General features: G+C 38.9%; 2 protein-coding genes across 2 annotated transcripts; both read right to left on the bottom strand.

Annotated features, from left to right (window-relative positions):
- Nucleotides 1–340: 340 nt before the first annotated feature.
- On the bottom strand, nucleotides 341–1,278 carry LOC125916393 (olfactory receptor 4A47). The gene has a single exon (XM_049622578.1). It carries the CDS (start codon nucleotides 1,276–1,278, stop codon nucleotides 349–351), a length of 930 nt encoding a protein of 309 aa, XP_049478535.1. The 3' UTR covers nucleotides 341–348.
- Nucleotides 1,279–11,603: 10,325 nt separating this feature from the next.
- LOC125916404 (olfactory receptor 4C12-like) lies at nucleotides 11,604–12,520 on the bottom strand. Its single transcript, XM_049622587.1, has one exon. The coding sequence runs from the start codon at nucleotides 12,506–12,508 to the stop codon at nucleotides 11,606–11,608; it is 903 nt and encodes a 300-aa protein (XP_049478544.1). The 5' UTR covers nucleotides 12,509–12,520; the 3' UTR covers nucleotides 11,604–11,605.
- Nucleotides 12,521–14,311: the final 1,791 nt, after the last annotated feature.

Here is a 14,311-nt window from a genome sequence, read left to right on the forward strand (position 1 = left end):
TGACAAGAATCTAATTAAAAATAATACTAAGTCTCAGAAAATATATAAAAGATAAATGCATAAATGATTAAAACTTAGTTTTTCCTCACAAATTCATTACCTCTTATGGATTCGTTGCTGGAAAGCCATTACTCATTCCTAAGTGAAGAGATCTACAATATGATATAGACCTTACATTCTAGCAGGGAGGGACACTTATTACAGCACAGTCATCTACTTCATTCGTTAATTATACTTATCATAAATTCTTTGAAGAAAGGAAAGTCAGAATCAGATTTTAGAAGACTTCTGAATTCTAAAGAAATGAACCCTAATGTCAAACAACTCTCTTCATGGTGGATGATGTGCTCATTTACTACGATATGTGACATTTCTCCTCCAGAGTTTCTTCATAGCATTTGTCATCTCAGAATTTCTCAGAGTGTAGATCAGGGGGTTCAGCATGGGGGTTATGACTGTATAAAACACACTCACTGATTTGTCAACGGGGAAGGTCTTAGCAGGTCTCACGTACATGAAAATACATGGCACAAAGAAGAAGACCACCACAGTGATGTGGGCACCACAGGTCTGGAGGGCTTTCCGCCTCCCTTCCAGACTAAGGTTCTTTAGAGAGTGCAAGATGACACCATAAGAGATGAGCAAGAGCACAAACACAATTGTGCAGATCAGTCCTCCGTTGGCCGCCACTAACAGGCCAATGACACGGGTGTCAGTACAGACCAGTTTCAGTAATGGGTACATGTCACAGAAAAAATGATCAATGACATTGGGACCGCAGAATGGGAGCCCATAAATAGTGCTAACTTGAATTACTGAATGCATAAAACCCCCAACCCAGGACCCTACCAGCAGCACAACACACACCCATTGCCTCATGACAATCAAATAATGCAAGGGCTTACAGATGGCCACATAGCGGTCATAGGCCATCACCAGCAGAAGAAAGACCTCTGATCCACCAAAAAAGTGCTCTGTAAATAGCTGGGTCATACAAGCATGGAAGGATATGGTATTTTCCCCAAAGAACAAATTTGAAATCAGTTCAGGAGAAATAGAAGAGGAATAAATGACATCCATAAATGATAAGCTAGCAAGAAAAAAGTACATAGGTGAGTCCAGGGTCTTACTAAAAGAAACAGTCAAGACAATGAGCAGGTTGCCCACCATGGTCAAAATATAGAAGAGCAAGAACATAACAAAAAGTACTTTCTGTTCCTTTGGATTCTGTGTGAGGCCCAAGAGGACAAAGTCAGTCACATTGTTCTTTAGTTCCATTTACTTAGTTCTTCTATTCCTTATAGGTGCTGCCTTCAGTTATTAGAAACAGTTTTGCCTTTAAAACAAAGGGGAAAAGTTTTAAGTGCATTATAAGCTTAATCTTTTTTATTTATCCAATTCAAAATGCACATGGAAGGGCGCCTGGGTGGCTCAGTTGGTTGAGCGTCTGACTTCGGCTCAGGTCATGATCTCCCAGTTTATGGGTTCAAGTCCCATGTTGGGCTCTGTGCTCACAGCTCACAGCCTGGAGCCTGCTTGGGATTCTGTGTCTCCTTCTACCTCTGCCCTTCCCCCACTTGTGCTCTGTCTCTGTCTCTCAAAAACAAATAAATGTAAAAAAAAATTTTTAAATGCACATGGAAAACTATTGATGTCAAACCTGTCAAAGACATTGATATCACCCAGTTGAATAAGACATAGTTTGTTACTCTCAGTGATTTCATACATATGTGGCCAGACCATTACAGATCAATTTAATAAGTGTCACTATAAGTATAGTCACATAGATTATGGGCGCCCTGGGCCAGAACACATTAATCAACATGGGATCTGGGAGGGCTTCCCAGAGAAAGCAGTACTTTAGCTGAGTTTTAAAGGACAAAGGAGAGAACAAGAGAGGAGAAAAGAGAATTCCATGAAAGACGCACACATCTAAAGTCATGCATAAAGTATGCTTCCTAAGTGAAGAATCACTTAAGGTAATTTACATATTCAAAGTGGAAGAAAAATTTATGAATGGTTCTCTGTATACAACTACCTAAATGACATTTCCAAATGGGTATCAATTAAGTATTAAGATAAATTTGGGGGCACCTGGGTGGCTCATTAGGTTAAGCGTCTGACTTCAACTCAGGTCATGATCTCATGGTTCGTGAGTTCGAGCCCCACACTGGGTTCTGTGCTGACAGTGTGGAGCCTGCTTGGGATTCTCTTTCTCTCCCTCTCTCTCTGTCCCTCCCATGCTTGTGCTATCTTTCACTCAAAAATAAATAAACATTAAAAAAATATAAATGTTTACTTTTCCACAATAAACCTATTCCTTCCTAGACGACCTCCGTCTCATTACATGGCACAAAATATTTTGATGAGAGGAAATGTTAACACTGCAAGAAGAACATCTATTACTTGTTATGTACAACTATATATCACATGCTATTTCCATATTTACATAGACGTTTTATATATATATGTATATATACACATATATGTATATGTACATATACACACATACATATATATCTACATATGCACATATATATAGAATCACATTCAGTGTATAACATTTTGTCTTTACAATTACAAGCACTGTTATCCCCACTTTATAGTTGAAAAAACAGGCTTGAATACTTAATTTTCTCAAAGTCATACACCCTTCAGTGACAGAAATGTAATTATAAACTTTGACTGACTTCAAATCTGTGATTCCAGAAGAAGTTTCCAACTTTTCAATTTTTTACAAACTCAAGTTTATAAGAATTTCCTGTATAATAAAGTAAGTCACACAATTGAAAAGCCTGGCTTCCTCCATTAACTCTTACAGACTTACCTTTTGAAGGCTTGTTCACAATCAGTGGGAGGACTTTTTAACTAACTCATAAAGTCCTGGAAATGCCTCTTCCATCCAGTGTGACCACTGAGGACAAAAAGCTGCATTAGTTCTTAAGAACTAATTTGACTTCACATGACTATGTCCATCCATTTTCTACACAGTCTTCTAATTACTTCAGAAAATTATTATTACTTCATTGTAGACCTATTTAAAAGGAATTCCATGATGCAAACAGAAAGACAAAAATTTTCCACATTAGGGTAATTCGTCACGGCAAACAAACCTATCTGACATAAAAAGTCAGCAACAAGTTTTTTTAAAAGGGAAGCTGTTCTCTAGAAACTAACTTCTTTTCTAGTAACTTCAAAAAAGAAAAATCACTATTCCAATTTTCTGGCCATCTTATTCTGGTACTAGGGCAAAACTAATTGTACCAAGATCTTGAGAGGACATTCTTGAAATATTTATCAACCCTCCTAAAAGAGTTGTAAGAGTTCTGAAGAAAGTAACATCTTCTCCCCAGTAGAGGCAAAGTCATTGGCCACTTTTTGCCTTCTAACCAGATACATCATCGAGTCGTGCAACTGCATTGTGTCCAAGACTGATTCTTGCTGTTTTCAACCAAATTTTAGAATTTGAAAAGGACATCTCTATGTAAAGATACTTTTAGACCTATCACATTATGGGGAGGTTGGACAAGAAACTCTGGTGAACTATATAGTCCCAGGGCACAGGCTCACCCAACGACTGACACTCTGTGATACACCACAGAACATTGCCCCGCTATGTCACTAAAGCCAAGAACGGGTGGATAACGTAAAAAGAGATAAATTCTAAGGAAGGGTCGAAAAGAAATGCTAGAGGTCAAAAAGACTAACAGAAATCAAGTATGCCTTTGACAGGGCTCATTAATAGACTAGACATTGCCTCAGGACATGGCAATAGAAATTTCCCAAACTGAAAATCAAAGAGAAAACAGGCTGAAAAACAAAAAGCAGAAAACAAAGAAACCAGAACAGAATACGCAAGAGCTGTGTGACAACTACCAAAGGGGTAACATCCTTGTAATGGGAATACCAGGATAAGAAGAAAAAGTGAAGGGGACAGAAGCAATATTTGAAGCAATAATAATGACTGAGAATTTCCCCCCCCAAATTAATGTCAAACACCAAGCCTCCGGAAGCTCAGAGAATACCTCATAAGACAAATGTCAAACAAAAAAAAAACATATGGAGGTGTATCATATTCAAATTTCAGAAAATCAAAGATAAACTTATAAATCTTGACAGAGGCCAGTGGAAAAAACATCTTACCTACAGAGGAGTAAGTATCCCAGAGATTAAGCTCTTTGATTATAGTGTAAGTGCTTGACGTTAAGTTTTTGATTGCCAAAGACATATTTCAAAAGGCATCCCTCGTGAGTAAACATATTGCCAGCTATATGACAAAGCTACCAGACAAGGAATTAAGTCACCCCCACTCATGAAGTTCCCTCTTTCAGGAAGCTCTGGGTAACTTCAATAACTGACCACTTGAGTAGCCCTGCTTCTCCCTTTCCATCTAATTCCCACTCTCATGCTCTAAAGCAGTCAATAAATAGTGAACCCACGAAACCCTAGATACCCACCCCATTCCACCAGACCCTAATAAATGCAGAACCCCAGGTGTGTGCTCTTTTGCCCTCTACCTACAACCTCCTCAGGTGTGGCCCTTGATATGCCCTGGAGGCTCCAGGACCAGTGCATAATAAATCTTGTTCCTCAAAGTTCCCTGATCATCTTTGCCACAGTGAAGTGTGTCCTGAAATCATAAGAACCACAAGGGCCAATCCAGCCACAACTCTGGCCTCAGAGGGGGAAATGTCTGTGGGGACTTGGCTGTAAGCAATACAGGCCCAGATGTGTGCCACAGGCATTCCTAGGCAATAACATTTCTGTCAATAGGCTGGGACCACCACCCCAAGGAGAAGAGGAATGAACTACATCCAACTTCTTCTCCTCAGAGGCCACGCAAGAAAGAAGTGAATGGAGTCAACTATTTAAAGAGTTGAGAGCGAGAAAAAAACACCACCAACTTAAAATTCTGTGCTCTGTGAAATTATCCTTCAAAAAGGAAGAAGGGAAGTTGAACTCACAGAATCAGAGAGCAGAACAGTGGTTGGCGGGAGCTAGGGGTAGTGAAAGGGGGGAGTGTTGGTCAAAAAGCATAAACTTTCAGTTTAAGATGAATAAATTCTCAGTATCTAATAATCAGTTTGGCACCAGAGTTAACAATACCGTGTTATATACTTGAGAGTAGATCTTAAACGTTCTCACACACACACAAAAAAAAACAACAACAACAACAAAAGTAACTATGTGAGGTGGTGAATGTTTTCACTTACCTCATTGTGGTAATAATTTCACAATATATACATGTACCAAATCATCACATTGTACATGTGAAGCTTATAAAATATTATATGTCAATTATATCTTAATAAAGCTGAGAAGAAACAAAACCTACACATGTTTCTAGCAACTTTATTCATAATTGTCAAAACGTGAAAGCAACCAAGATACCCTTCGGTAGGTGAGTGGATAAATATGTCATTTCTACGCCTGAAACCAATACTACACTATATGTGAACTAACTTGAATTTGAATACAATCTTGGAAGAAAAAAGTAAACTATGGCACGACCAGACAATAAATATTATTCAGCACTAAAACGATGAGCTATCAAGTCAGGAAAAGACATGGAAGAAACTCAAATGTAGATTACTAAATGAAAGACTCTCAAAAGGCTACATATTGTATGATTCCAACTATGCAAAAGTGTGGAAAAGGCAAACTATAAACTTAGTGAAAAGACCAATGGTGGCCAGAAGTTGGGGGAGAGGGTGGGGTGAATAGGCAGAGCACAAAGAATTTTTAGGACAGTGAAACTACTCTGTATGATACCGTAATGGTGGATACATGTCATTGTACATTTGTTGAGACCCATGGAATGAATAGCATCAGGAGGGAACCCTAGCGTGAAGTATGGACTTTGTGTGATACTAATGTTTCAATAGAGGTTCATCAGTTGTAACACATGTACCGCTCTCAGGTGAGATGTCCATAGTGGGGGGAATTTGCATATGTGGGGACAAGGGTTATACGGGAACTCACCATACTTTCTGCTCACATAGCTGTAAACTGTAAACTGAAAACTTTTCTAAAAATAAAGTTTGTTTCAATGTGACCTTTGTCCAGGAAGAGGAAGCACGTAAATGCATGTGGATAAGCACGCAAATGCATGCTGGATGACCTGGGGGCCTGCATTTGGAGCCAAGATCCAAACAGAGATATGAGGTACAATGGAATGAGCTCACCATTTTAAACCTGGCCAACTGTGCAATTTTCAACAGAATTCCCAATATGTTGGACAGAGGTGACGAGGATTAGTCTTCTTAACAGTAGCATAACTTTTGAGGACATTAAACATCTCTAAGCTTTATTTTTCCCTCTCACATAAAAAGAATAATATGAACTTCAAGAAGTTATGATGATTGAATGATATAATGTATGCAAAGTGCTTCACATGGTGCCAGATCCACGATAGTCCACAATACATTTTCAGGCGGGTTTTTAAAAGGATGAGAGTCACTAAAGCAAGACAAGCGTTTTTGTTTATTATTGAGGAGAGCTTCCTTCAAAATTAAGGTGGAAGAGGTATTTGAGAAGTGCTACTGAGCCACATGCTGTGCTATGCCAATGCCACAAGGTTAAGGACGACTCTACCCATTTGTGTTTCTACTTCAGCAGCAACCACAGTTATTAGCAGAGCAGGTGTTCAGTAAAAATAAGTCATATGAATAATTCTATGGTACCAACAATTTTCCTGCTCTCAACTTCCTTGCGGTCCTTTATCTCTGCTTCTCCTCTGTGTAGGACAGAGACTAGGACACCCTTTGATTTTGTGGACATTTAAAACTATCTATGGGAGGAATGAAACCCATTTTTTGATCTTCCAACCCAAACTGTGAACACCCAGAGTGTGTGGCTGCCCAAAAATCACTTAAAACCATCCTGCACGTGTTAGTTTCCAAAGTATGTATCCACGTTCCCAAGATAGAATCCAAAGAACTCCATTTCCCTGTCCCTCTGCCACTTGGGTGCAGACATGTCATGGGTTCTGCCAACCGGGTGCATCTGTGCAAGTCTTTGAGTGGAAGTCAGTTATCTGGGGATAAGTGGTTCCAGGCATCAGAGTGGCTCTGAGGTCAGGACTGAAGTACCACACTGCAGTCTAGCCAGGGCAGGGCAGCCTTGGTTACAGCACAAGCAGCAGCTTCCCTGCCATGCCAGTCCAGTCAGGTGTGCTTCCAGAAGCTATTCCTGATAACTCAACCTAGAATCTGTGATTCCCACTCTTCCGAATATCCTTAAGCTATTTAAGTACGTATCGTGGATCCCTTCTACTTAAGCCAGCTACAGAGGTTCTGCATCATCAGCTAAGAACCCCCGGCTAATATATTAAACTGACCTAAGGTTCTCCATTTCAATTTATCACCAAGAATGAAAAGTCATCAGTTCCAGGAGCTGCCAGTTGACAAGGGTTCCTTTTAAGAACACACTTATTCTTAGAAGGGTTAAGTGGAGATGATGGTCTTTTATTCAGTAAGTATGTAGGAAGCATCTACTGTGTGCCACTTCTATTCCGGGTGCTGGAAATACACGTCTACTTTGAGTTTATGTTCTAATTGGAAAAGAGAATCAACAGGTGAATCGGATAATCGGATGGTGAAGATGCTGTAGAGAAATTGCGAGTGCCGTCATAGAACAACTCAGGGAGATGGTGTCTTTACGTGGTGGTTAAAGAAGACCTCTAAGGAGGTGGCAGTTGAGTTGCAGACTGAGTGGGGACAACAATCCAGGCAGAGGAAGGTCCAGAGAGAGAGCCCTTGGGGTATAAAGAACTAGTTCAAAGGCCCACAGGCAAAAATGAGGCCACTGCAGCTGAAGCTGGTGACAAGGGAAAGAACGATCGATACAGGATAGGGTCACAGAGAGGTGTTTGGGCTGGACGATTGTACAGAGCTGTACAACTTAAGCAAATGCTTTCACATGGGAAAAAAATTGTAGATGTTAAAGAAACAAGGAGGTGGAGATCCATGCTGTTGGCTATACCAAAGAGTCCACCAAAGTAGACACCTTCCAGGGAGCACATGCAAGTTCTGGGAAAAGATGGTTGCTCGAGCACCGATATTTTATTTCACTTCATCCTGATTTTAATTAGAGCTGAACTAATTGTAAGGTTAAGGTCGCTTGGTGATCTCTGAGTCAGAAGAGAGCTGTTAAGGACACTCATCCGTGTCAGATAAAAATCTCCTTCCCATGTACAGAAATTCCTCTCTGGTGGTTTTACTCATGATCTTCAGCTCACTCTTGGACATAGATAAATGCTGTAAAATCTTGCTTTTGGGTCTTCCTTGAATGCGAAACCTAAAGAGGTCCCTTGCCTTCTGAGGCACTATCACCTCACATCCTTTCATTTTTAAGCACTTGTCTCCTTGAACGAAACTTTTTATATATACATTAACTTACTTATCGCCTATGTCCCTCCACTAGAAAGTGTTATGTGATCCGTGTCATTATTATGATGTATGCCACAGTGTTTAAGAGTGCAAGTTCTAAAGCCAAACTACACAGACTCAAATCCCACCTCAGGCATTTTCTAGTTCCGCGACCTACACTAAATTATTTCAGTTTTCCACACTTCAGTTCTTCTGGAAAGCAGGAATAACATTATCTATTTCATAGGGATCTTTGGGGAGTAAACAGTAACTTGCCTTTGTAGCAACAGCCATATCGTAATAAGTAGCAATCGCTTTTACTACAATTATTATTGTCCTACAGATTTTTTTGTTGGTCATAAAAAAGTTTATTAAATTTGGGAGTCTTTCTTAACCTAACTGTGCTTTGGAGACATTCACATTTTTAAGGTGAATTTTTTTTTAGAGAGGTAATCTCATCCATCTTGCATTAATTTTGAGGGCTTTATTCTTAGAATTTTCAAAGTGCCTCATGACCTAATAGAAATACCTAGAGTTCAATAATATGTATAAATCAGAGGGCTTTTTTAAATCAGGCAGAAATAGGACCCAAACAAAGAAGTGAGGGAGCATCAAAGACAGTGACATTTATTAAGTACCCACTGAGTGACAAGTACCCACTAGATACTTGGCATACAGTATCTCAACTAATGATTAAAACTACCCTTTGAAAAATGTTACCATTTCACTGTACATGTGAACAAAGATTAAAATTAGATTCTGAGAGCTGTGAAATTCACACAATGTTGCATAAACTAACAAGATAGAATTCAATACTAATTCTGTCTACTCCATAACCCAAATCTTCCCACATCACCCAAAACTGCCACTAAAGTGTTAGTGACTTCCAGCAGCTGAATAATAACTTAAAAGCCAATAACACTCTTAACTAAAGTTCAAGGGAAAAGTTAACTGACATAGTATTGATGATACAAGGAGATGTCTTTTTCACGAAGGAGACAGGAACCAAGGTAAGATCCATAGAGGTCCTGTCCCAGACATAACAAGGGCCTTGCTAGTTCAGGAAGAGAGAGAAGCAAAATTCTATATGTATTAAAAATTGGGTCATCACCAATTTTTTTCTTTGCAGTATACTTTTATAATGTTTCCTATGTGCCATGAACTTTCATAAGCACTTAACATATATAATCCCACTTAGAAGACCCCAAAACATTATGAAATGGGTGTTATTGTTTCCATTTTTTACAGAAAAAAAAATACCGTTGAAAGGTAAAATAACTTTCCCAGGTCACACTCCACCCAGGAAATGTACTCCGGAGTCTACCCTCACCACCCTACCATACCATCTACTCTTAACAAATATCTTGCTTAATTAAATATCTCACTTAATTCTGTTCATATTCTGCTTGCCCACTATACTGACCTCGGGTTCATAAAACAATGACTTTGTGGCTCTTCAAGTCAGACTTGTCAGAAAAAAAAAAATCATACCCATAAATGGATCGGCCCCAAGGTCTAGGAAGCATGAGGCCAACAGGGATAAGAAAAATAGAAGAGCATGGGAAAGTAATAGCCAAGGATGTTGGGAAGCATTCCAGCGCCCCCCCCCCCAGAATTTTACAAGGCCAGTGAGCTCAGAGTACTATACTTCACAGAAGTTACAAAGAAACAATGTATTATCCTTTCTGATGCTCAAAAAATAGATTAAGTGGTTCTGTACTGTTATAGAGACTCCAGTAATAAATTTCATGACTAACACCTATTGAGAAGTGATTGGTAATAAAAGATCTACAAGGATTCGTTATTAACCTTGATAATATCTCTATCACTCTCCTTTCACTCAAAGAATTGTAGTTTGCTGAAGTCCACATTGTATGTGGCAAAAGTAAGTTTTGATCTCAGAACTATCTTACTTAGAGACTATTTTCTTAATGACAATAACATACCTCCAAATGTACATATAGAAATGACACATAAAATCTCCTTCACATAGAAAAATCATGAAAATAATGTTCTTGATGTAAATGACTAGTTAGTATTACAAGAACAATGAATTGTAATCCAAATAATTCAGTAAGAATAGATAGTAGGCCTTCCCTTTGGAAGCAAGAGAGGAAAAGAGAGAATCAGATCAGATGTAGCAAAAGATTTACAAGTATTGAAAGTGAAGCTAAAGAATATGGAGAGCTTTTCTATCTTCACAGATTATTACATTTTTGTTTTGCAGTTACAAAGGTAGTGAGCTTGTATTTCATGACTTACTAAGAACTGAGTTTCGTTACTTCCCAGGAATTGCTTTAACAAGATCATCCATTAATAGGCTGATGATGCAAGCATAATCTATAGCATTGTTGCTCAAAGGGTATGTGTAAATCACCTGCTTAGAAACATCCACATAATTTGTTTAAAATGCAATTCAAGAACATTCCCATTGAATTAGAATCACTACAGCTGTATCCTTGAAATGTGCATTTTAACAAGAATTCCAGCTGATTCTGAAAGTAAGTAAAGTTTGACAACCAAATGACCAATAAATAAATCTAAATGGGATATTTTTTTGATGTTTGTTTATTTTTGAGTGACAGAGAGAGAGAGAGAGAGAGAGAACCAGCAAAGGAAGGACAGAAAGACAGAGAGGGAAACACAGAATTCAAAGCAGTCTCCAGGCTCTGAGCTGTCAGAACAGAGCCCGATGCAAGGCTTGAACCCACAAACCATGAGATCATGACCTGAGCTGAAGTCGAACGCCAAACTGACTGAGCCACCCAGGCAACCCTAAATAGGATATTTTTAAATGATAAATGATTTCCTGCCTGGGCCTTTCCTCTTAGGACTTATGTGCCAACATCAACACACTTTTATATATAATGTTCACTTGGCCCTGAACCATAGAAATTATATTATTTTCCTTTTGTCATTTAAAATATGAAGTGATTTTATGGGGCGCCTGGGTGGCTCAGTCGGTTAAGCAGCCAACTTCCACTCAGGTCATGATTTCGCGGTCCGTGAGTTCGAGCCCTGCATCAGGCTCTGTGCTGACAGCTCAGAGCCTGGAGCCTATTTCAGATTTTGTGTCTCCCTCTCTCTGCCCCTCCCCCATTCATGCTCTGTCTCTCTCTGTCTCAAAAATAAATAAACGTTAAAAAAATAAAATAAAATAAAATGAAATAAAATGAAATAAAATAAAATAAAATATGAAGTGATTTTATGCTGTTGTGATTATTTTTCCACTGAAGTCACCTTTTGATCCGGAGCTTCTTTATGGCACTTTTCACCTCTGAATTTCTCAACGTATAGATTAAAGGGTTTAACATAGGCGTTATCATGGTATAAAACACAGCCACAGCTTTATCAATGGAAAAGGTGATCACTGGGCGCAGATATACAAATATGCAGGGCACAAAGAAGAAAATGACCACGGTGATGTGAGAGACGCAGGTAGAGAGGGCTTTGCGTCTCCCCTCCAAGCTATAGGTCTTTAGGGAGAGCAAGATGACCACATAGGAAACCACCAAAAGAAGGAAGTTTAACAAACAGATGAACCCACTATTGGCAGCAACAAAGAGACCAAGGGTATGAGTGTCCATGCAGACAAGTTTCAATAAAGGGTACAAATCACACATGAAATGATCTATGACATTGGGGCCACAGAAAGGCAGCCAGATTGTGAAGAGGATCTGAATAGTTGCATGGACAAAGGCTCCAGCCCAGGCCACTCCTACAAGGAGGCCACACGCCTGGTGACTCATGATGGTTGTGTAATGCAAGGGTTTGCAGATGGCCACATAACGGTCATAGGCCATTACTGTGAGAAGGATAATCTCAGCAGCACCAAAAAAATGTTCAGCAAAGACTTGAGTCATACATCCCGTAAAAGAGATGATTTTTCTCACAGTAAGAGTGTCAGCGAGCATTTTAGGGGTCATGGAGGAAGAACAACAGCCATCTATAAGGGCCAAGTAAGACAGGAAGAAGTACATGGGGGTTTCGAGGGCACTACTGGTACTGATGGTGATCATGATGAGCAAGTTGCCCGCCAAGGTGACCAAGTAGACAATTAAAAACACAAAAAAGGAGAATTTCTGAAGTTCCACGTTTTGAGTCAAGCCCAGGAGGATGAATTCTGTCACATTATTCATCTTCTTCACCAGTTCAGTTCAGGTGACAAGTGACTTCCCTGAAAAGAAAGTCATACGCATACTCAAAGTCATCCTCAATAATGATGCCTTCTTCTAATGAATAAATTTCATGGAATGCCTTATTTTTTCTAGTTTTACAGAAGGCAAAAACAAGCACAAGACCATGTCAATGATTTCATTTTATATATTCTTACAAGTGACAATATAGGTGGTATTTTTTGTTCTTTATAATTTCCTGATTTGTTTTAATTTTCTACAAGATTGTGTAACCTTTAAAATCAGAAAAGAAAAAATACCATGCATTAATTTGGAAGAGCCAATCCATGATGTAGCCATACATGAGGCACATTCAAAATACCCAAAGATATAGGTATTTTATCACCAAAATGGCTGCACCCGTTTACCAGTGAAAATCCAATTTGTTCTAATTGAGTTTATAAAAAAAGACTCAAAGACACGTAAAGATTCTTTCACAAGCCATACTTTATCCTACTTTACCTGTCTGGAAACTTTTCAGCTTCCTCAAGACTAAAAATGGCATTGCTACCTTCACCCAATCTCAGAGAAGCTAGTAAGTGGTCATTACGGCACTAGCCACATTGTCTCATACTCTTCTCTCATTCTTCAACAGGCAAATTGTCTTTGAAGGCAAAAATGTGCCTTCACAATTGTAATCTTATTCATTTTTGTATTCCCAATGCTGGCTAAAAAGTAAACACTCATAAAGCATTCACTGAGAGAGGCAGAAGGGGAAAAAAAGAGAGGCAAAAGAAAGAGAGGGAGAAATAAAGGAGAAAGGACAAAGTAGAAATGCATTAAAGAGCAAAGAGAAATGGGTTTAAAATCCAGACATAGGGGTATCTGGGTGGCTCAGCTGGTTGAGCATCCAACTCTTGATTTCAGCTCAGGCCGTCATCTCAGGGCCATGGGATCAAGCCCCGCATCAGGCTCTGCACAGAGCATGGAGCCTACTTAAGATCCTCTCTCTCTCTCTACCTCCCTCCTTCCCTCCCTCCTTCTCCCTCTCCCTCCGCCCCTCTCCCCTACTCATGTTCTCTCTCTCTCTCAAATAAAAAAATAAATAAAATGAAATGAAATAAAATCCAAAGACTTAGATTGGAAACTGGAATGCACCCCTATTAACTACATAACATCAATTTATTTTATCTCTCTGTGCTTCCGTTTTTTCATCTGTTAAAGCAGGGAATAAATATACCTATATTTAGGAGTGTTGTGAAGATACAATCAATTCAAATTTACTATTGTTGTTAATATTGTTTTATTGTTCTCGTGGGAGTATCACTAAAGAAAACTTTCAAAATTGTCTCTGAACGTCTCTAAAGGGCAAAGATTCTGAAAATGTAAGCTAACCAAGTGAGAAGAAACAGGAGACTAAGCAAAACCATGATAAGTGTCAAAAAGAAAGGCCATCAGATTTAAAAAAGAAAAATTTTAAAGCAAGTGATTAGAAGAAACTTTAACACAAATTTTCAACTATTGGTTTAGTTGGCTTGCTTTATTTGTGGGATTTATTGTCTATTCACTAATTGATTTGCTAAAGATATATTCTAAGCTTAAAATAATGTACTCCTCTCAAACTTGACTCTACAACCAAGTATGGATTTTTCCAGGAAATAGGAAACTTTATGTAAACCTTGTTCACTATTGAAATAAATACCTTGTACGCTGTTGTGTCTTACTTGTCTTAGGACCTATTCAATTTTATACCCACAGTGGTAGCTAATATTAGGTATCATAAAGCATTTGAGAGAAAGCAACAAAGGGGAAGTAGAGAGAGAAAGG

Source organism: Panthera uncia, chromosome D1, assembly GCF_023721935.1.
Source record: "Panthera uncia isolate 11264 chromosome D1, Puncia_PCG_1.0, whole genome shotgun sequence".
Taxonomy (NCBI): Eukaryota; Metazoa; Chordata; class Mammalia; order Carnivora; family Felidae; genus Panthera; species Panthera uncia.

What these genes read in the sequence shown, in the direction of transcription:
- LOC125916404 (XM_049622587.1), bottom strand. Translation starts at nt 12,508, where the DNA reads ATGAATAATGTGACAGAATTCATCCTCCTGGGCTTGACTCAAAACGTG.
- LOC125916393 (XM_049622578.1), bottom strand. Translation starts at nt 1,278, where the DNA reads ATGGAACTAAAGAACAATGTGACTGACTTTGTCCTCTTGGGCCTCACA.